This window comes from Octopus sinensis, linkage group LG1 (genome assembly GCF_006345805.1).
Source record: "Octopus sinensis linkage group LG1, ASM634580v1, whole genome shotgun sequence".
Taxonomy (NCBI): domain Eukaryota; kingdom Metazoa; phylum Mollusca; class Cephalopoda; order Octopoda; family Octopodidae; genus Octopus; species Octopus sinensis.
In genome coordinates this window covers 89,588,794-89,610,510 of record NC_042997.1, presented here as the reverse complement: position 1 = coordinate 89,610,510, position 21,717 = coordinate 89,588,794, and the positions used below count along the sequence as shown (strand labels likewise).

Sequence of the window (21,717 nt, the reverse complement as noted above, 5' to 3'; positions counted from 1 at the left end):
AGATTTTGTTCGTTGAAGAAAACATTCATTTTCTCATAGATTTGTTTTTTGTTGCTTTTATTTGCATTTTTGTTTTGTTTTTTATTGTGGAGAACACTTCAACTAATTCATCTCCCAATTCAGATGGTGACAAATAGACAAACTAGGTATGTGATGAACATGTCATGAAAGGCAGTGTTTTTAGAATGTGCTTTTGCAGCAAGGAAGTTTACTATTTCTGATTTCAGTTCAAAAACTTGATCTAAAACTTTCCTTGAGACAACCATTTCACCTCAATGTGCAAAAACAGATCTACTTTTTCAGTGTCAACTTCATTCATACACAACTCTAAATAAATGAGTGTTAAACAGGTTACTTAGATAGAATATCCTCTTCTCTTGCCAAACATAAGCCAAGATTCTGTTGAACCAAGAGCAAGAGAATATTCTTGCATGAACCTAGAATAACAGATCTTTGTTAGATATGACTCTATAGAAACTGTACTGGGAGTAATCACTGAAAAAAAGAAAACAAAGTGAATGACATAGTTGTTTACTATAATTGTATCCATTTCATTTCATGAATTCATGTTATTGCTCCTGTTTTCCAAAAAGTTAGTAGCTCTTGCCTTGTATCCAACTGACTTTTATAATATTTAATAAAACTATTATCTTGACTTCAGATAAATTTCAATTAATTATTTTCACTGATAGTCTTTTTTTCTTTTTATATTACTATTAAAGGTGTAAAGAGCTAACTGGCTAACTGTGGTTTTTGACTACTTATTACACACTGTAGTTGTCTGTGAGCACATTTTTTACAAATACTTTTTTAAAAACATTTTCATTTTTTTATGTAAAAGTAATACAACAAAAAAAAATCTAGCTGTTTTCATTATTGAAAACATGTATTTATACCAAAAGTAGACTACCTTCCTACTTTTCCTCTCTTCCCTGCCTATCTCTTCTTTTGCTTGCTTTTTTTTTATCTTCATAGCTGATTTCATCCTCTGTTTCTACTTCTCTCAGTCTTGTGCTTAAATTTTTTAAAAATTTTAACCAGTTTCCTGGAAATCTCATTTTCTGTAATATTTGCAGTGTTCAACAGCATTTAGATTTATCTTCTTTGGATTTGCTGCTGTTGTTGTTGTTGTTGTTATTGTTCTTGTTCTTGTTTAACCTCAGGTCAACCATAACTGTGTGATCCTGTGATCAAAGATATTGAAACCGTAGTCATACAGTCTTTGTGTCAGGTATCCTGTATCCAGGAGTACCTTCTAGATACAGCATATCATTCTTTATATGGAAGATATTTTGTTACTGCAATTTCTAACATATTGAATGACCACCTTTGGTTCAGCACCAAAATCCTGATTCATGTAATTCTTTCAGTTAATAACCTTAATCCTTTAGCATTCAGATTCTTCTGTCAAACGTAATGCTATTCTGTTCGCATTGTTTTGAAATAATTATGCATTATCTCATAGCTTGGAGATATCAATGGTGTGATTGCTCATTTTTAGAATGACATTGTAGGGTTTGAACATATAACAAGCTGAATATTTAGGCCAGATACAACCTTTTTAAATGTTTAAAGGTCTGACAACTTTTTTTTTTGTTTATTCTGTTTGGATCCCAATAAATTTCTTTGTTGCCTTCTTCTGTATCTTTTGTTTCCTATTATTATTATTATTATTATTATTATTATTATTATTATTATTATTATTATATTATTATTATTATTATTATTATTATTATTATTATTATTATTATTATTATTATCATTATTATTATTTGTCTGGCTTTTGCTTGGTATTTGTACAAGTTGACTCCAAGTCTCACCCAGAGACCTCAAGAGACAAGTTAGAAGTTCAAGCTGGTGTTATGACTAGGGTGCCATATATTTGGTTTTGCAGAGTATTGTTCTTGTTATAAAGTGGTCTTTACCACTTTTGTATCTGTCTTTTGATGATGGTTGTTGCTCTGTCAGATATTGTTATATTCCAAAGTCATCGATAGAATGGTTCTATGTGGCACTGTACAACCCCCAGTCATACAGTGTTATTATCCTCAAAAGGTTGAATCGTTGTAATGTCCACTCAGTATCACAGTATAATTACTATATCAGCACAGACACAACTATCAACACAGTCTACACGTACTCTTGACCTTTCTGGCCTTCTGTCTATCGACTGGCCACTGGGGTATTTATAATGGCTGGCTACTACCACTTTTTACTAGGAGGGGTGTAAAGTTTCACTATACATCTCCCCTTTTAATTTTTTTATTAACAATCAATTTCTTTTATTCACCCTACTTTCTTTATATATATATATATGTATATATATATATTCAATATCTTTTCTTTTTAGAGTCTACGTTTAAGAATTCAGTGTTCTTCCTTTTCCTTGTATGTTTCTTTTCAATTTCTTGTAATGGTGTTGGAACCTGAAAAGTGTCATATAGCCAATCCATTGGTATTTCTACTCTTGTTGATTCCTTTTCTATGACTCTTTCCTTAAGTGGATTTCTATGTCCCCTTTCCATTCCATTTCTGCTTCTTACACCATAAATCATTCTTCCTATGTATGTTACAATTTCTCCTTCTTCCCAGTATTGCTTGCCCTTTTTGTACATTCTTACTTATAACTTATCACTGACTCTACTAGTAACATTTTATCGATTACTGACTTCACCTTTCTGGCAAACATTAATTCTGCTGGTGAACTTCCTTCTGGCACATTTGGGTTCAGAGTTACCCTGTATACCCTCAAGAATTGTTGGATCATGGCCTTGTTTGTGGCTTCCTTATTAGCTTTCTTTAAAGCTCTCTCAAAAGTGTCCATGAACTGTTTGGCCCTTCTATTTGATCTAGGGTGATATGATGCTATAATTTTTATGTTCTAACATGAACATCTTGCAGAATCTTTTAAACTCACAAGATACAAACTGGGTTCTGTCATCAAAGATAATTGTATCCAGTACACCAAATCTTGCAAACAGCTTGTATAAGAAGTTTATTACTGTATATGAGGTTGGTCATTTACCCCTCACAGCCTCAAGCCATTTTGTGTTGCTATCCACTACTATTAAGTAACTGGAAAAGCACTCAGAGAATGCAGACCTCCGCCAAATGGTAATGACCACCACCACCACCACTACCACCATATCACAATCACCACCACAACTTTCCTACCTCTATCACCACCACCACAACCACCAACATCATCAACAGCATTGTCATTGCTTCCACTTCAACCACATATACCACCATCAACGTTATCATGATGGTTACTTTGACAGTCACTTTCACCACCACAACCAGTATAACCAATACAATACCACCATCACACAACTAACACTATCATCAACACCACTATTACCACCATCACCTCAGCATCACACATCACACTGCTCCTGTCGCCATTATAACCACCGATACTATTTTATCCTCTTCCCATACTTATCTTGACCATTGCCATCATCAACACTGTCTCTGCTTTCACCACAATCACCGTTGAAAATCCATTATCCGATACTCATGGGACCGAGATTGTTGCAGATTTTATATTTTTCTAATTTCGGAGTTCTTCATAAAAAAAAAAATTGCATCTACAAAACAGAACAGTTTGAGGATAGAAACCAGGTCTAAACACAATAGCTTATAGACACTCTGAATGTAGTTCCATATAAATCTTTAATAATTTTTTTTTTATATTTAAGACCATCAGAAATATTAAGAGATCAGCTTCTACCCACATTGTCATGCTTTGATTAATAGGTACAGCATAGATTAGATTACTTAGATAAGTTTCGGCTGAAGTTGACTCAGGCCATGTCTAATTTAATAGCACCACCTGGAAGAGATACACAGTCAGCTCTGGGTAACCATAGTCCATTCAAGCAGAGGGTTATTGTTTTCAGAGACATATCTGGGTGTGGGTGGTTTATCTGGTATTTGTTGTGGGTAACCATCTAGGGATTGTTTGAATGCCATGAAGTCACTTTCCTCCTTTATGTGTGTTTGACATGATGTTGAAGAGAGCAGGGCCAATTGAGGTGAAATAGTTCTGTCATAGTGTTGTGATACGACACGAACATTTCTGTAGTGGATGGATGGCACAGGGGCCAAGCCGCGGAAGAATTTTAAAGATGGGCAATGCTGATGGAATATTTTCCACATCATACAGATGATATAGAGCTCACAGTGGCGGTGGGGAGAGCAAAGCCTGAGCTTTTTGAGTCAATCCCAATAGTCAAGGCTTCTCAGACCTCTGTCAGTTCATTTTAAGATAGATACGTGAGTAAAATTACTAATAGAGAAACGAAAATAAACTTTGGAATCAGAAACGCCACCATAGATTACATGGAAACAATGAATGTGTTTTCAAGGGAGATAATCAAAGAATGTAACATTGCAATACTTCGTGTAAAATAGATATAACAAATGAAAAATCCTTCAAGAATCCATAAAAATTCCCGGATCACTACCAAAATTTCATCATATTCTTTGTTGAGTCTGCCTGTGTAAGTAGTGAAGTCTTCATCTTCGTTCTTTTCTATGTTTATACATTTCCATCTAGTATTAAACAGTGAGCTCTTTTCACTAAGCATTTTGCACAAAATGTCAACTGTGTCAGTGAAATTTATGTCAGACACTTTTTTTGGCAATATAAAGTTACAGTACTTCTCATGCTCTACTGTCACTAGTTTTCTTAAAACTAGAAGTATTTTCATTTCGTTCATCCAATTCTGACATTCTTTTTCAAAAATTTGAAATCTTCAGAAGTAAGCCTTGAAGCTTACTCCTTCTTCAGGGTCATATTTGAATTTGCTTATGGAATTTACTACATGATCAGGTGAAAATGTATTCTCCAGATTGATTATCAACTTCATTAGGTGTAACATTTGCTGCTGCAATCCTTGTTGTTGTTCTCATTGTTCCTTGCTATTTTTGCAACTCAACTATCCCAGCTAACAAGTCTTTAAATATTTTATGATTTTCTTAAGTTTGCACAAGATTTTTGTTTCTTTTTTGTCAAGGTATTTAATTTTCTACGTGAATTAGTTTAAACTCTCCATGTGAATATTTTTTTTCACTCCACATAAATTTGTTTTTCCTTGTTACCACTGTTGTGAAGTGGTCTTTACCACTTTTGTATCTGTCTTTTGACGACACTGTGTCATCCTCAAAAGGTCGGATTGTTATAATGTCCACTCAGTATCACAGTATAATTACTATATCAGCACAGACACGACTATCAACACATTCTACACACGACCTTTCTGATTTTCAGTCGGTCAACCAGTTACTGGTCTATTTATAATGGCTGGCTACTACTACTTCTTAGTGGGAGGGGTGTACAGTTTCACTATACAACACTTCTAGAGAATGTTTGTGCACCTGATCCTGGCAAGAAGTCACCACTGTGGTCGCATTGAGGCAAACATAGTTGAACCACACACACTCAAACACACACACACACACACACACACACACACACACTGATTTAAATACCTTACAAGTGTTTCAATTCATCAGTTTTTTTCTTCAAGAATTATAATCCTTTTCATACTTTTGAAAAATACTGATGTACTGATATACAGAGTTGGGTTTAGTTGCTGTTTGCAATATGAATATATTTTAAACCTTATATTTAAGATAAATTATTTATGTATTTCATAAGCAGCTTCTACTCTATGTGTTCACAGAGGCTGGAATTGAGTGCCAACAAGATCAGTGATTTAACAAGTTTATGTGATCAACCTCCACCATTGATTCATCTTGGACTCAGCTATAACACCATTAGTTACATTGATAAACACTTCACAAAAAATTATTGGTATGTACTCTCTTTCTCTCTCTCTCTCTCTCTCTCTCTCTCTCTCTCTCTCTCTCTCCCTCTCTCTCTCTCTCTCAAAAGGATAGACCAAACTCACCCAAACTTCAACAGACCACAACTAAATAGAAATTATGATGGCACATGCTGTTGGTTCATGCATAAAAATGATACTGAAGGGTAACATTTAAATTTTATAATAAACTAAACACTCAGAAGATGGGTGTGACTATCACAGTTGATGTTCTTGAAAATATAGCTTACCGTTTCATGGTGTAGTGGGATAAGTGACACAGGTGGTACCTAATGAAGAATTTTATACCTGGAATAAAATGATGAAAAATAAAAATGATAGAAAAGAAAAGAAATATGTTATGTTAGTGGTGACTGCTATTCCAAAGAAAAGATGTGATGGTTGGCAGAGGGTGAGGAACATTTAAAAACATAGATTTTTTTGATAAAAGAAAAGGAGTCCCCTAATTGTTTTGAAACTTGGGATACAAAAACATTTGGAAAAATCCTAGCAAAAACGGAGAAATTCCAACTTATGTGGGACAGCTATTCTGAAAGTTTGCCCTTTTCTTGATATGTTGATGATAAAAACTTTAGGATAAAAATAATCAAACCTGATAATGCCTTGAATTTAGGAAAATTTATTATGGAAAGTATCCTGCACATAGTAAATTCTCTCAGCTAATGCATCAAGGTGGCCATTAAGTACCTGTTCTAGATGGATATCCCAACAAAAGTTTACCTGTTCTAGATACTGAACTATTGCTAGAAACTATAAACAGCTAGGAACAACTTGTCCATTCACGTGATATGGAATCTAAGACCACAAAGCACTTAGTCTTCTGGAGCTTTACTGTTTTTTCAAAAAATTAACATTTTTATTGCAGATCTAATAAGGGTGTTGAAAAATGCATTTTGTCTGTGTCTATTCTATGAACTGAGCACATGCTGGACTGCTTCTATCACAGCAGATGGGAAAAAAAAGAGTGTAAAGAGGGAAATAAATCAAAACCATCAACAGCATTGACAACAGAGCAAATGGGGGAATATGTAAGAAAAGAAAAAAAGTAAATTTAAAAAGAAACAGCAACAACAACAAAAAGCAGATTTGTTGTGTTTTTTTCTCTTTCTTAACCCTTTAGCATTTAAACTGGCCATATCTCAAACCTATCCTACAATGTCGTTCTCAAAAATAAGTAATCACATCATCAAAATCTTGAAGCTGTAAGATAAGTGCATGATTACTCAAAACAATGTGAATCAACAAGCATTACATTTGACAGAGTAATTTGAATGCTATGGCCATGCTGGGGCACTACTTTGAACAGTTTAGTTGAACAAATCAATCCCAGTACATATTTTAAAATCTGGTACTTCTGCTACATATTCTATTGGTATCCGTTGCTGAACTGCTGAATTATGAGGGGTATTAACAAACCAACACTGGCTGTCAAGCAGTGGTCAAGGACAAACATGAAGACATATACGGCAGGTTTCCATGCAATTTCCATCTGTCAAATTCACTCACATGGCATTGGTTGACCTGGAGCTAGAGTAGAAGACACTTGCGCAAGGTACCATGCAGTGGGACTGGACCTGAAACCAAAATGATTGCAAAGCAAGCTTCTTGGTTCCATAACCATGCATGCACCTAATTATAAGGTGTGATGTTCATACAATACTCACCCAGAAGTGAGCTACCCAAGAAATTTAGGAAAGCAGTGCACAAAATTTCATATAACATCAATGGGATAAAAGAAAAAACATGCAGAGATATTAAGTCAAAGTTACATATGTCACCCATTTAGGAAAAATCCCTATAACTGATAACAACTATCCATTGATAAACAGCAAACTTGGGAAAATAATGTAGTAATGGAAGAGCAGTGAAAGGACACCACACAACATGTAGAAAAGAAATAGCTTACAGTATAAATAAAAGGATCAAAGAACCCTTTGAATATGATGTAAAGTCGTAGTTCCCAACTTTTTGGCAACTGGTTTCATGCATAATAATTTTTCCACAAACCAGAGACCATGCACATAATAAAACACAATAAGGTGCATCTATACTATAATGGAGAAAGCTGCTTATTAATTAGGTATGTAACAATTGCCAAAAGCACTAAAAGAAAGCAAGTATTAAAGGGTTGACCTCCTAGAAATATTTTTATAAATTCTTGTTCTAAGAAATTTCCTATAATTTCGATTTCTCAAGTTTCTTGAATTTATTAAACTCCAATTTCTCACAAATTTAAATATTCATTGCATTCACTGTGTCCAATTCACAAATTTAAATGGCCGTTGCATTCACTGTGTCCAATTTACAAATTTAAATATACATTGCATTCACCGCGGAGTATTCCATTTTCATTTACAAAGTCTCTCACTTTCTCTTTTAAGTTTTCATTTGCTCTTTCGAAAACCGACAGTTTATTCTATTAATGTATACGTAATTTATTATTTATTATTCCATTAATGTGTATGTAATTTATTATTTATTGAAAGAAAATTTTTAATATACCTGTACAATTTTTGAATGTGGTATAGCTGTGAGAAGAGCCTAGAAAGTTGGGTAATTACTATCAGAAGACAAGGAGAAAACAAAAAGTTACCGACAAGTACTCAAAACTTGCATCTTATTCAGTTTCCAAACACTCTGTACCACTAAGCCAATCATCATCATCATCATCATCATTGTTTAGCGTTTGTTTTCCATGCTGGCATGGGTTGGACGGTGCAACTGGGGTCTGGGAAGCCAGAAGGCTGCACCAGGCCCAGTCTGATCTGGCAATGTTTCTACAGCTGGATGCCCTTCCTAATGCCAACCACTCCATGAGTGTAGTGGGTGCTTTTTACATGCCACCGGCACAGGTGCCAGACGAGGCTGGCAAATGGCCACGATCGGATGGTGCTTTTTACGTGCCACCGGCATGGAGGCCAGGCGAGGCTGGCAACGGCCACGATCGGATGGTGCTTTTTACGTGCCACCGGCACAGAAGCCAGTCAGGGCGGCGCTGGCAATGGCCACGTTCAGATGGTTCTCTTATGTGCCACCGGCACTAGTATTACAGCTACAATTTCCATTCATGTTGATTGATTTTGATTTTTGATTTTTGATAGAAACAAGTTGCATGAGCGACTTCAACAGTGACACACTCACACTCACACATAGATACACATACACACAAATGAAAGGCAAATGAATGTTTGTGCATGTGTCTGTGTGTATGTTTGCTGCACACTGACAAAACTTTGTGCTGCACTACTTTTGTAAAGTTTTGTCAGTGAACAGGTCGTGGTTTCAAAGTGAAGAAAATATTTTGACACAAATGAAGTTTTAATGTTGAAGTGAAACTGGTACTATATAAATACAGATCCCTTAACACTGCTACTTAAATACATGGGTACTACTTAAATACAGGTGTTATGTACAAAACATTTTAAATGTACACTGTGTGGATGTGTAATAACACCCTAACCCTAACCAACCCTAAAACTAGCCCTAAATTTAACCCTAAAACTAACCCTAAATTTAACCCTAAAACTAATCCTCCCTTTCATATCATTATGTAGATGCATCAGGACCTCTGTATTTAAGTAGTGCTGTGAAATGAATGATTTCTGTGTGTTCTTGAATGGCTTACAAACATCTATGCTGCAATTGTTTTTGTTTCAGCACACAATCTCAGATCAAGTCACTTGCTATGCAAGTACATCTCCATGTGGATAAATACCAGCAATGACCTTCTCAGGCTCTCCAATATTTTAATTTCTAAACAGACACAATCGGGGCAGAGGGTGGAGTTGCAAAAAATTCATAATTTCTCAAATTTTCTTTTTTATCTCTTATTATAAAAGGCAGATTTTATCTGCCTCCCTTTGGGAGTTATAGAAATCTACAATATAGGATTTCTTCAATTACAATTTACCTAGCATTTTTGAGAGTACAATGCATCGCGTCATGCCAGGTCCAGTTTTTAAAATTTAAACTCCAATTAAGCAAAATTTACAGAAAACTCACATTCTGGTGTGTGTGTCAAATGCTTTTCTTAGTCTGGTTTACACCACACGCAAACGCACACACACAGTGGGCAACGAATAAAATGAAAGTAAATAGCGACAGAGTGATTTGAGGAAGACTAAAGTGAAAGTATTCTGTCTATGACGCTGATAGATACATGAGTAAAATGTATGGGAAGCTAAGAGCTAAGAGTGAGTGAAAATGTTCTTGGAAGAGAGTAATTAGTAATAAAGTAAACATACACTCATACATACATACACATACATACATACATACATACATACATACATACATACATACATACATACACACACACACACATACACACACACATACATACACACACACATACATACATACACACATACATACATACATACATATACATACATACATACATACATATACATACATACATACACACACACACATACACACACACACAGTATTGAAGCTTGAGAACAATCAGATACATTTGCAACACATCTGTTGAAAATATTATTGTTCACACACATACATATACATATATACATACAGACAGACAGACAGATAGACACACACACACCACACACACACACATGATCCAGCATGGCCACAACCTCAAGGCTGAAACATATAAAAGAATAACAGAATATAAATGTGTGCAAAGTACAAGAAATATTAATGCAGTATATGGGGATTGGACAATAAGCGTAAGGCAGTGTCAATGGTGGTTCCAGAAATCCCGAGCCATAAACTACAGCCTAGAAGACGAGCCTCATCCTGAAAGATCTGTAGAACTCGACAAGGACATCCTGAAAACCCTGGTGGAACAAAATATCATCGTAACTGTTGAGGAACTAGCAGAGAAGCTTGGATTTGGTCATTCAACCATTCATTGACACCTGTGTGCTATCGGAAAAGTCAGCAAATTGGGTCAATGGGTTCCTCATGAACTTTCCGAGTCTAATTGCATGCAGAGAGTGAATGTATGCTTTTCTTTGCTGTCATATCTCACCACTACTGCGCTATGTATATCTATATATATAAAACTGTAGTTGTGTGAGTGTCTGTCCCCTTCGATTTAGATTCCTAACTACTCCCACATTTTGCGGTACAGTTTAACCAAATTCGGGTAGCTTATAGTCGTGATTCATATCGAGCCCGTCTGAATATTAGCGCGCGTCTACGATGAGTCTACGATTTAAAAATAATTTAACATCATTTTTTATTCCATTTTAATGCATAATTTTTCGTGTGTCGATGGCGGCGGAGTTGGCGTCCACGCTCACACCTGCACCTGTGGGGAAGGGAGTGTAAGGAAATCAACGTCGTAATGCGTTGTCAAGGAGACCAGTGTTCTTTTAGAACAACGAATTCATGGCTTGAAGACACCAAAACAGAAATGGCTAAGAAAGCGTCTACATGAGTCTACGATTTAAAAAAAAATTTACCATCGTTTTTTTTTTCCATTTTTAATGCATTTTTTCGCTATTATATAAGGGAAGTAACTCTCTAAAAATGTCTACGATGAGTCAACGATTTTAAAAAAAAATTTACCATCATATTTTTTCCATTTTTAATGCATTTTTTGCTATTTTTTGGCTATAACTCTCTAAAAATGCTTATATAGTTATTTCCCTTACAAACCCGAGCAACGCCGGGCGATACTGCTAGTAGAATATAAATATATTTAGGGGGGGGGAGATATTGAAAAACATCAATATATGCAAGAGTGATAAAGAAATGAGGAGGTTTGTCTTTGGATAAGCTAGAAACAACAGCCAAATCACTCTTAAATCACTCACTTTTCCCTCTGAAAATATTAACAATTAAAAAACATTTTTTACTGAAAATGCTCTTCCCATGGTTTTGAAGTGCAAAAAGAATTGGCCAAAATAAGTCTGGAGTGTGTTGATGAGGTGGGTGTAAAAAAAAAAGAGTTTACAAAACTTTTTTCATGCAAAGATGCCTACCCCCCTTTCCACACACACACACCCACACATCATTTTGAAGGTTGTGGTTAAAAATGAGGAAAATCTTTCTTTATAATCATAATCTATGCTGTTTGAAAGGGGTTTGTATAAATTTTCATCAAAAGATACTCTCTTCCTGAAAGTTATGAGGTTAAAAAGTCAGATCATGTGAATTTTCCAAAACTCCTTTCTCCACCACCTCAGAAAAATTCTTTCTCATACATCCCTATATACTCTGAAGCCACAACACATAGACGGTATTTGTAGAAAATTTTGTTAAAAAGTATCCATTTTTCTGGATGTCATGAGGCAACAAAGTCGGAGGCATATACATCTGTAGTAATGCCCTTTTATCTATACGATTTTTTCATTTCCTGTTTATTTCATTCATTGTTTGTAATGTTCTCCCCATCCTCCTCTCTCTCACACACACTTTGCAAAGCTTACAGAAGGGCTGCTGAATTGAAATCTCTATGTTGTTTGAGGGGAAGGTAAAACTGCTTCACCCTCTGTTGTTGGACTACCATGATGTTTGTTTAAAAAAGAGAGATTTTGCCTGTGATAAACTAATGAAAGCATTATTTATTAAGCAAGTGAGCACTATTATTCAAAGAAGTAATTAGATGTAAAATATAAAAATTATTAGAATTGGGAATCAAATGTGAAAGTGTTTCTGCTAGTAATATATAATTTACTTATTACACATATAATACTGATTTCTAATTTTGGCAAGAGGCCAGCAATTTAGAGGGCATAAGTCAAACACAGATACTTATTTTATCGACCTAAAAGGACAAAAGGCAAAGTCAACCTTGATGAAATTTGAACTCTGAATGTAAAGGCAGATGAAAAACCTCTTAGCTTTTTATCTGGCATGCTAACACTTCTGCCAGCTCACCACCTTCATTACATATATAATATTACAATTTTATTATTACTTATAAAATAAGTACTAGTTGAGTACTTGACATGTTTTAAAACCTACCAAGATGATTTCTTCAATGTATGAGACTATCAGTAGCTCATAACTATATACTTTGTGCATTAAGCAATATTTATCTCTCGTCAGATGGAGTACTTTTTTTGTTGATCTTACCTTAATGGAAAGTAAACTATATATATGTGTGTGTATCATTATCATTATTTAACATCTGTTTTCCATGCTGGCATAGATTTGATGGTTTGACTGAGGTCTGGAAAGCCAGTGACTGCACCTGACTTCAGTCTGATCTGTTTCTACAGCTGATGCCCTTCCTAACGCCAACCAATCTAAGAGTGTAGTGGGTGCTTTTTACGTGCTAGCAGCACAGGGGCTATTCAGTTGTCCCTGGCATCGATTACGTTCAGATAGTGCTTTTTACATGCTACCGGCATGGGAGCCAGTCTGGCAGCCCTGGCATCGATCACTTTTGGATAGTGCTTTTTACATGCTACCAGCATGGGAGCCAGTCAGGGGGCACTGGCATCGACCACGTTTGGATGATGCTTTATACATGCCACCAGCATGGGAGCGAGTCAAGGAGCACTGGCATCTACCATGTTTGGATACATTTTATGTGCCACCAGCATGGGAGCGAGTCAGGGGGCACTGGTCACAGCTATGAATTTGGTTTTACTTGAGTCAACAGGTCTTCTCAAGCATATCAAATCACCTGAAGCATCAAAGAGACCATTAAATGAGCTGGACATGCAATGCAGGCATCAGCCATGGCTGCGATCTTGCTTTAGTTGAGATCACAGCATATTTCCAAAGGTCTCAGTCTCTTGTCGTTGCCTCTGTGAAGCCCAACATTTGAAGGTCATGCTTCACCACCTCATCCCATGTCTTCCTGGGTCTACCTCTTCCACAGGTTCCTTCTACAGTTAGAGTGTGGCACTTCCTCTCACAGCTGTTCTCATCAATACACAACACATGACCATATTAGCGCAGTTGTCTCTCTTGCACACCATGTTCTTAGGTCCAACTTTTCTCACAGGGTGCTCACACTTTGTCGTGTATGCACACTGACACTATACATCCAGCGGATCATACTAGCTTCATTTCTTTCAAGCCTATGCATGTCCTTAGCAGTCACAACCCATGTTTCACTGCCGTGTGGCATGGCTGTTCGTACACATGCATCATATAGTCTACCTATCATCCTGAGTGAGAGGCCCTTAGTTACCAGCAGAGGTAGGAGCTCCTTAAACTTTGCTCAGACTATTCTTATTCTAGCCACTACACTCTCAGAGCATCCATGCCCATTACAGACTTGATCACCTAGGTAGCAGAAGCTATCAACTGCTTCTAGTTTTTCCCCTGGCATGTGATGGAATTTGTTTTCTATACATCGTCAGTATTCATTGCCCTTGTGCATCTGCCACACACAAAAACTATCTTCCTGGTTAACCTTCCTTTGATATTACTGCACCTTTTGTGTGTTCATAGATTACTCCAGGTACATTGTATGGAGTTTCTACCCATGTTTTCTCTACATATTGAGTAGGTCCATCTACCTGAAGGGATTTGTGGTTTGTCAGCCTTCCTGCTAATTAAGACTTTGGTTTTTGTTAGGTAAACCCTAAGGCCCTTCAATTCTAGACCTTGCTTCCACAATTCCATCTCTAGTTCTGGTAGTGACTCAGCTATTAGAGCAAGGTCATTAGCATAGAGGAGCTCTCACGGGCATCCTGTCTTGAATTCCTCTGTTATTGCCCGGAAGACTATGATGAATAAGAGGGGGCTGAGGACTGATCCTTGGTGAACCCCTACTTCTACCCAGAATTCTTCACTATATATATATATATATATATCGAAATCAAATTCGATGACTGGCATCCATGCTAGTGGAGCGCTAAGAGAACCATATGAGTGAGATCAGGGCCAGAGCAACAAGCTGGCCTCCAAACCAGTGGCACGTTAAAAACAACATTCGAGCATGATCGTTACCTGCATCGCCTACTAGCACGTATGCTGGTGGCACATGAAAAAACATTCAAGGAAGGTCATTGCCAGTACTGCTGAACTTGCTACTGTGCAGGTGGCACATAAAAAGCACCATTTGAGCGTGGCTGTTGCCAGTACCGCCTGACTGGCCCTCGTGCCGGTGGCACGTAAACGCACCTACTACACTCTCAGAGTAGTTGGCATTAGGAAGGGCATCCAGCTGTAGAAACTCTGCCAGATCAGATTGGAGTCTGGTGCAGCCATCTGATTCACCAGACCTCAGTCAAATCATCCAACCCATGCTAGCATGGAAAGCGGATGTTAAACGATGATGAGGATGATGATGATATATATATATATATATACATACACACACACACACACACACACATGAAAATAAACCAAAAACAATCAAATGAAACAAACATAAAAGTGGAGATAATTTAAATAAAACATGCATAAATACATACACAATACATGCACATACATAATACATATATATATACACACACACACACACACATACATATACACACATACACACACACAAACACACACACATATTATATATGATAGGCTGCCTCACAGTTTCCATCTACCAGATTCACTTGCAAGGCTTTGGTCAGTTCAGAGGTGTAGTAGAAGGTGCTACACAGTAGGACTGAACCTGAAACCACACAGTTGCAAAATGAGCTTCTTAACCACACAGCCATGCTTGGTGTCATTCTTTCCACACTTCTAGAAGATCAAACAGAAGATGTGTTACAGAAGTGGTAGGTATACTGGAACCACCACATACCTTCAATAAAAGGGATGAACAAAATAGCACCACTACCACCAAAGTAACACCGAAAAGTAAGGATAAAATAAGATTTAAGACAACTAAATTCAGCTACCATACACATGAATTTTGATTCATGTGTATACACACATGAATCAGAATCATTCACAAACCATAAACATATCCACAAACCACAAAGACATATACCCATAAACCATATGTACATACACATGGTGGCTGCCCCCTCGTTATTGAGTATGGTTATTGCACGAAGCTTAATCAATGTTGTTATCGTGCAATGCCTGTACAAAAAGATTTTCTTTATAGTGAGGAAAGGCTGTGCACTGAGTCAATCCCACTCACTAAGCAACAGCAGCCATAATCCAAAAAGAAGAACAAGTCAACATTATCGGTAACCACTGAGCCGCAGGTTTTATGTCGGAGTTATCCCAGTTACCTGAGTTGCCTTCTCCTAGACGGATGCCCTAACAAAGGCTAGGAGTCCTTCACACCCAATGGTTTAACAACATGATCGGGTATTCAATCCGATTATTTCTATGTCCCCACACATGAAACAGCCTTAAGACATTTATTGGATGGTTGTTGACTCTCAAGAGTTCCTCCGCCCTTTGACGGGCTTTGTTTTTCATCCCGCAGGGTGTTCAATAAACACCCTCCTCATCAAGCAAGCTTGGTGGAGTTGCCAGTTTAGTCGCCGACAACCCGACCATGCAACAGGTTACTCGAAAGTGACCTGACATATACACATACATATAAAGTTACACACCCACACATTTATGTTGGCACTGACAAATGAAAAAATCATAAAAGTGGAGATAATCTAAACAAAACATGCATACACACACATACTCCATACATGCACACATACACACACATATTTAGCAATATATGCATGCCACTTGACAATATAACAACCATAAAAAATAAAGAATATCAATTGCAGGCTGGAAAAACCATTGAAATGACTGAAAAGATCACAGAAGCATGAAGAAAAATTTAGGGCAAACTTATCAATAATTAATTGATTAATTGATTAGTTAACAATAAAACTGAAGAGATCTCTAACATGTGTGTGTGTTTGCTAAGGGCAGTGTAATCCTTCCAAAATAAAAATATATCTACACATACAGCTGATGATGATGATGATATAGCACATACATGGCTGTGGGCTGAAGAAATTTTATCGGCAGTCACTTCATTTCAGATTTGATCCCACTTCAGTGGTACTAGGGTAAGTGTATTCTACTAAAGCTTCAAGTTAACTAACACCGTTTGGGTAAAATTTGGTACATGAAAACTATGTAAACCCTCATATATTTATATATATATAAGTGTGTGTGTGTGTGTGTGTGTGTAGTATATATAATGATTGCAGTATGGAAGGCATAAGTTAGCCTTTCAGAAACACATAAAGACAAACATTTATTTTACAGTCACTTTAGTTTCAGCACATGATCTTAGATTCAAGCACAAACATGGATGTTCTTTAAGAACAGATGATACTGCTATTTTAACCCTAGGAGATGCTCCCTCCAGTTGGCTATTCAGTGCACTTTGTACTCAATATATATTGTAAACGGTGAGCAAACTCCTTACTACCCTAGCTCAGAGACCACCATATCACATAATTTTAATCATATTAAATCATCCTCAGTGATATATACTTGTGTACTAGACATAGCAGTAATCTAGCCCACCTCACAAACATATAAAAAAAAACATTGTTACAGTCACTGGTCTTGCAACTAGCAAACTAATTCATTAAGAAGATCTCTGTTAGAGATGGAAGCAGTATTTACACTGAGACATAATGTTTATCACCACTTAAAAGTGGGTGTTCTTTAAGAACAGATGATACTGCTATTTTAACCCCAGGAGGATGCTTCCACCTGCTGACTGTTCAGTGCACTTCACCCTCAATATATTTTACAAGTAGGGAGAGAACTCATTACTGTCCTATTATTAGATCATCTTCAGTGATGGATACTTGTTTGCCAGACATAGCAGTAGTCTAATCTAGCTTGAAACATATTGAAAAAACAATGTGACATGATACTTCATATCATGGTATCAGAATTAGTCTTAGATGGGCTAAAAGTAATTAAGTTTGGGTGTGCTGGAAGAGATTTCATTTGTTAGAATAATCAATTATTCAATATTTTCCCACTTTTCTGCAAGCTGTTTTGTTCTTTGTTAGTACGTTTGTCTACAGGGCATTTTATTTGACAGATTGATTTTTAAGGGACACATGTTAACTAAAAGGTTGATTTGGCATTGAACAGGAGGAACATTGTGTGTATATATGTGTGTGTGTGTTTATGTATATATCACAGATATGGCTTTGTGGTAAGAAGTTTGCTTCACAACCACATGGTTTTGGGTTCAGTCCCACTGTATGGAACATTCTGAAATTGTCTTCCACTGTAGCTCTATATCACCATATATATATCTATATATAGTGATATAGAGCTACAGTGGAAGACAATTTCCTAATGTTCCATGCATATATATATTATCTGAAATGTATAGTATTAAGTATCCATCACGGCTGCATATATATATATATATATTTATACACACATACATACATATATGCATGCATGCATACATACATACACATGTGTGTTTGTGTGTGTGTGTGTATGTAGGTATGTATATATCATCATCATCGTTTAACATCCGCCTTCTATGCTATCATGGGTAGGATGGTTTCACCAGAGCCTTCTGTGACTATTTTGGCAGGATTTTTTCAGCTGGATGCCCTTCCTAACACCAACCACTCAGCAGAGTGTACTTAGTGCTTTTTACGTGGCACAAGCACAGGTGAGGTCAGTTTTGGCAAGGTTTTTACAGCTGGATGCCCTTGCAAACACCAACCACTTTACAGTGCGGACTGGGTGCTTTTAAGTGGCACTGGCACTGACAGGATCACCAAGTACTTGCAAGACAAAAAAAAAAAAAAAACTTGCAAGTGGGGAGGCAGCATTGGAGGAGGTGATCTTCTGGTGGATGATGAAAGGTTACAGTGAGACAAAGAGACAGAAACAGGTGTCTTGCTGTAGAGGAAGTACAAGGTTACCTGGCCAGAGACAGAGAGAGATCAGGAATGAAGACAGAAATACATGCACTACCACAAAGGAAATACATGGTTACCCAACCTGAAGGAAGTGCAGGAGAAGGAGAGAGAGTGTGGGAGACAGCAGAATAGAGATTGTGGCAAAATGCCAGGCATACTCACAAGGTACAGGGATCAGAATATAAATGGGTTGGCTGAGTAAAGGAAGAGAGAGAGAGACATAGATGGTAGCAAGTGCCAGGGTATACCCTTATGGTTTGAATACCATAATTTAAGTGGCGACATATTGTGAAGGGAATGTGATTAAAGGGTGTGGATTAAAAAGCGAGTGGTGAAAACCGGGTATATATAGAGTTGGGGGTGAGGGGCTACCGGATAGCAATGATACAAGGCCACGAGGACAGAATTGGGGAGAGAGAGTTAGGCATAGTGTATAAAGGAGCAAGTGTGAGGAAGAGACAAAATGTAGATTGGTTTGTTGGAGTAGTGGGAGTGAAAAGTTTTCTTGTTACATGCAGGTGAAACACTCAGGTCGGGGTCCAGTGGAGATCAATAATACAGTGGCACAGGGCCAAGAGGACAAGATTGGGGAGTGGGAGGTAAGCATAGTGCATGAAGCAGAAATGCAAGGAAGAGAAGAGATGTAGAGACGTAGTTTGTTGTGGTAGAGTGTGTGAGAAGTTCTCTTGTTAAGTGTGGGGAAACACTCAGCGCATCTAAAACTCAGTTTCATTGATGTGAGTGGGTCTTCTGAGGAACTTCAAATCACCAAATATCTTGGTCCATTGTCATTTCCTCCATGTGGCCCAACATCCTGAGATCAGTCCTTACCACTTCATCCCATGTCTTCCTAGGTTTCCATCTTCTGCAGGTACCATCCACTTTCAGTGATAAGCACTTCTTTATGCAGCTGTCCTCATTTATATACCTCACGTGTCCAAACCAACATAGTCTTCTCTCTTGCATGCCACATTTGATTCCTCTTATGCCCAACTTTTCTCTCAATATATTTACACTTTGCTGTACATGTGCACTGATGTTGCACATCTAACAGTGCATACTACATTCATTTCACTCCAGTCTATGTATGTCTCACTACCTTGGAGTATAGCCATTCGCACACAAGAAACATATAGTCTACCATTCATGTGTTCATAGTTTACACTGTGTGCAGCGAATGGAATTTCTTCCAGCTCCTTTCTGACATACTGAGCAGGGCCATTTACCTAACAGAAAGTGAGTTTCATCTTTCTTGCTAATAACAACTTTGGTCTTAGCTAGGTTAACTTTAAGGCTCTTTGATTTCAGGTTTTGTTTCCATACCTGGAATTTCCTCTCCATTTCTGTTAAAGATTCTGCAATAAGAGCAAGGTCATCAGCATATAGTAGTTTCCATGGGCACCCAGTTTTGAATTCCTCTGCTATGGCCTGGAGAAACTTAATGAATAAGATTGGGCTGAGAACTGAGCCCTGGTGAACCCCATACCTGTATGCTAAATTCTTCACTTTTCATGGCCGACTCTCACCTTACTGATGTCATCTCTATACATGGCTTGTACAGCTCTAACAAGCCACTCCTCTACTCCTAACTTCCTTAGAGACCACTGTATAACAGAGCGCAAAACTCCGTCAAAAGCTTTCTCCAAATTGGCAAAGGCTAAGTACAACAGCTTACTTTTGACCAAGTATTTTAGGAAGATGGCATCTGTGGTACTCTTCTCAGATACAAAACCAAACTGTGTCTCATTTAGTTTACTTCTATTTCTAATCAATTGAGCTATAACCCTCTCAGTAACTTTCATGACTTGGTCGAGCAATTTAATACCTCTGTAGCTGTTCTATCTAAGGCATCACATTTGCCGTTGTAGCAGCTAACTATAATACTACTACACCAGTCATTGGGGATGGTGCCTTCCTGAATAACCTGATTACTAGGGCCTTATGGTGTACAAGCTGAAAGGTTGATGGTGTGGCCGCCAGCATCTCTGTATCTCAACCCTATTGCAAACCTTTGGTCCCTCATTAAACAAAATGTTTATGCCGATGGATGCCAATTTATGCCAAAAGATGTCTTATAGGCGACCATCAAAGCTGCAGCAGAGGCAGCCCAACCTGCTACTATTAAGAAATTGAAAGATTCCATGGCTAATAGGGTTTTTGAACTTATCTGTCAAAATGGCATTCATGTGGCTAAATAATTCATTATGTCAATAAATGTTATAATATTATTATGATCAATAATAAATCTCAGAGCGAGTTATAAACAGTAGCTACAACACATTGTGACGTATATTTGCTATTTAAATATGGCTAACCCCTAAGGGTGGATGCTATTGTAGTTTGTAGCCCCAGGATGACACCCCCTCCAGCTGGCTATAGACACACTTTCTGTGCCCTAGTGTGTCTATAGCCAGCTGGAGGAGGTGTCCTCCTGAGGCTACAAACTACAGTAGCATCCACCCTTAGGGGTTAGCCATATTTAAATGGCAAATATACGTCACAATATTATTATGGTTTTCTGTTAAATATATACTGAATGAATGTGTATGTGTATGTATATATATATATATATATATATATATATATATATATAAATGGAACAGAAATGCAATACAGGACAATAAAAACATTCAGACAGATAGACAATACAAAGGTGGACAAGAGAAGCAACAATGAGAAGGACAGGCAAAAATGATAGGTCATTCGTGGCTTTCTTTCCTCAGTCAAGTGCTACATGTCACGACCATTTTGGGCAGTTACACTTGAGATGGTTTGATCTGGTTGCTCCCCACCAAAGTCTAAGCTAAGAGCATTAGACCCCTTTGTAAGAAAGCTAATGAATGTGTATGACAACAAAGACAAAAAATGGAGAACATGGTACACAATTCTGAATACAAACAACAAGAAATAACAGGTGTCATTCGACTGAGAACAAATCAAATTGGGCTGGCATGTATGAAGTAAATGCCTAAAGGCAGGAAAATAGGAGATGGACATAAGAAGTGTTGGCGGTCAGTGGTCAAGCCAAGAAAGAAAGATCATGGCTGGCCAGGCACGAGTCACATGGAAGGAGGAGAGATGGATAGAAGCAGTGGGATTGAAGG

The 21,717-nt window shown here is 37.3% G+C and overlaps 1 protein-coding gene and 1 non-coding gene across 11 annotated transcripts in view; both read left to right on the top strand.

Annotated features, from left to right (window-relative positions):
- The window catches only part of LOC115217291 (leucine-rich repeat-containing protein 43-like), a 79,711-nt gene that overhangs the window by 23,019 nt on the left and 34,975 nt on the right, over window positions 1-21,717 (top strand). For all 10 annotated transcript variants that reach the window (XM_036502695.1, XM_036502701.1, XM_036502697.1 and 7 more), the window contains one exon: window positions 5,691-5,821. In XM_036502695.1, coding sequence (XP_036358588.1) covers window positions 5,691-5,821 — 131 coding nt within the window. The remainder of the gene's footprint in view (window positions 1-5,690; window positions 5,822-21,717) is intronic.
- LOC115220701 lies at window positions 20,973-21,092 on the top strand. Its single transcript, XR_003882591.1, has one exon. It is a non-coding gene; the product is annotated as a small nucleolar RNA SNORA64/SNORA10 family (small nucleolar RNA).